The sequence below is a fragment of the Papaver somniferum genome, chromosome 11 (assembly GCF_003573695.1).
Source record: "Papaver somniferum cultivar HN1 chromosome 11, ASM357369v1, whole genome shotgun sequence".
In the NCBI taxonomy this organism is placed as follows: domain Eukaryota; kingdom Viridiplantae; phylum Streptophyta; class Magnoliopsida; order Ranunculales; family Papaveraceae; genus Papaver; species Papaver somniferum.
This window is the reverse complement of record NC_039368.1, coordinates 94,165,643-94,166,817: the sequence shown is the minus strand read 5'-3', so window position 1 is coordinate 94,166,817 and position 1,175 is coordinate 94,165,643. Positions and strand designations below refer to the sequence as shown.

The 1,175-nt window shown below is 40.8% G+C and overlaps 1 protein-coding gene across 1 annotated transcript; it reads right to left on the bottom strand.

Annotated features, from left to right (window-relative positions):
• Positions 1–233: 233 nt before the first annotated feature.
• LOC113324785 lies at positions 234–905 on the bottom strand. The gene has a single exon (XM_026573074.1). It carries the CDS (start codon positions 903–905, stop codon positions 234–236), a length of 672 nt encoding a protein of 223 aa, XP_026428859.1.
• Positions 906–1,175: the final 270 nt, after the last annotated feature.

The following is a 1,175-nucleotide window of genomic DNA, read 5'->3' as shown; positions in this document are numbered from 1 at the left end:
CAATGATGTTGAAAAGCCTTTCATAGTAACCCATTCTCGTCATACTCGTTTTTGCTTTTATTCTTCTCCTCATCGCATTGTTCCGGAGTTAGTTTTTGAAGAGGCTCATCTTCGGCCTTCTCACGAGCGGTACTTTTTTTGTGGCTCTGGATTTTGGATATGGCCCGTACAATTACTTATAATATTACATTGTATGTGCTATGTGCAAAGAAAATGCTTAGCGTCCGGGAAAACTACCCATATGATATGACATTCATTAGTGCTTGATCATTATCCGTTACTATGATCCTCAGAGTTTGATCACCACGGTGTATATCCTTCAAGGTCTCTAACATGAAAGTAAAACTCACATCATTCTCCTGATCCATAAACTCCCATGCCACCGTGAAATTTTGCTTATCGGAAGTGTGGCAAGCATTTTTTAACAACGACATGTTGTACTTGTTGGTCTTGTACGTACAATCTATTAACAAAACTCGATGGAAGCATTCGGCCAACTTGATCATCTCCTGATGCGCAAAGAAAATAAAAGTCACTTTGCCTTCCAATACCTGCTTCCTCATTGTGTATCCGTGTTGATCGGCTAACCACTGAGGTTGTTCCATAATCGCTCTACCTTCCCATTCCCTCCTCATAAAGGCTGCTTTTTCCGCGTAAATTTGTCTCAAAATGGACAAGTTATCCTTAATCTTCTTAAGGATGTCACTTAGTATACACGATTTCATCGACCTTACTGTTTCCAATTGATGTGGTTTCGATCCAGAAACAACAGCGTGTCCAATAAGAGATTCCGGATCATCATGATTATGACAACCATTCATCACTTTATAGAGTTTGTATACATCACCATTGGGTTTATCGGCTATAATCTCAAACGGGCATCCAAACTTCTTTAATTTAATCATTTAGTCCCTCGTCGCCTTCTTCACATACGGTCTGTCCTTTGCGTTGTGACTTTCCTGCTTTCCACCTCTCTCGCAAACAAGTTCTAAACGATCACGACTTGAATGGCGACTTATAATTAATGCGCGTTTGATCTCTATGCCCTTGTCTACGAACCATTGCTTTGCAACGTTCCTATCTTTCCATCCCAAATCGGTGTAATAGTGGGAAGAGGTATCAGGACCCAGCAAAGATACGTGTTCGAGTTGATCTTCGCCGAACACTTCAACAAT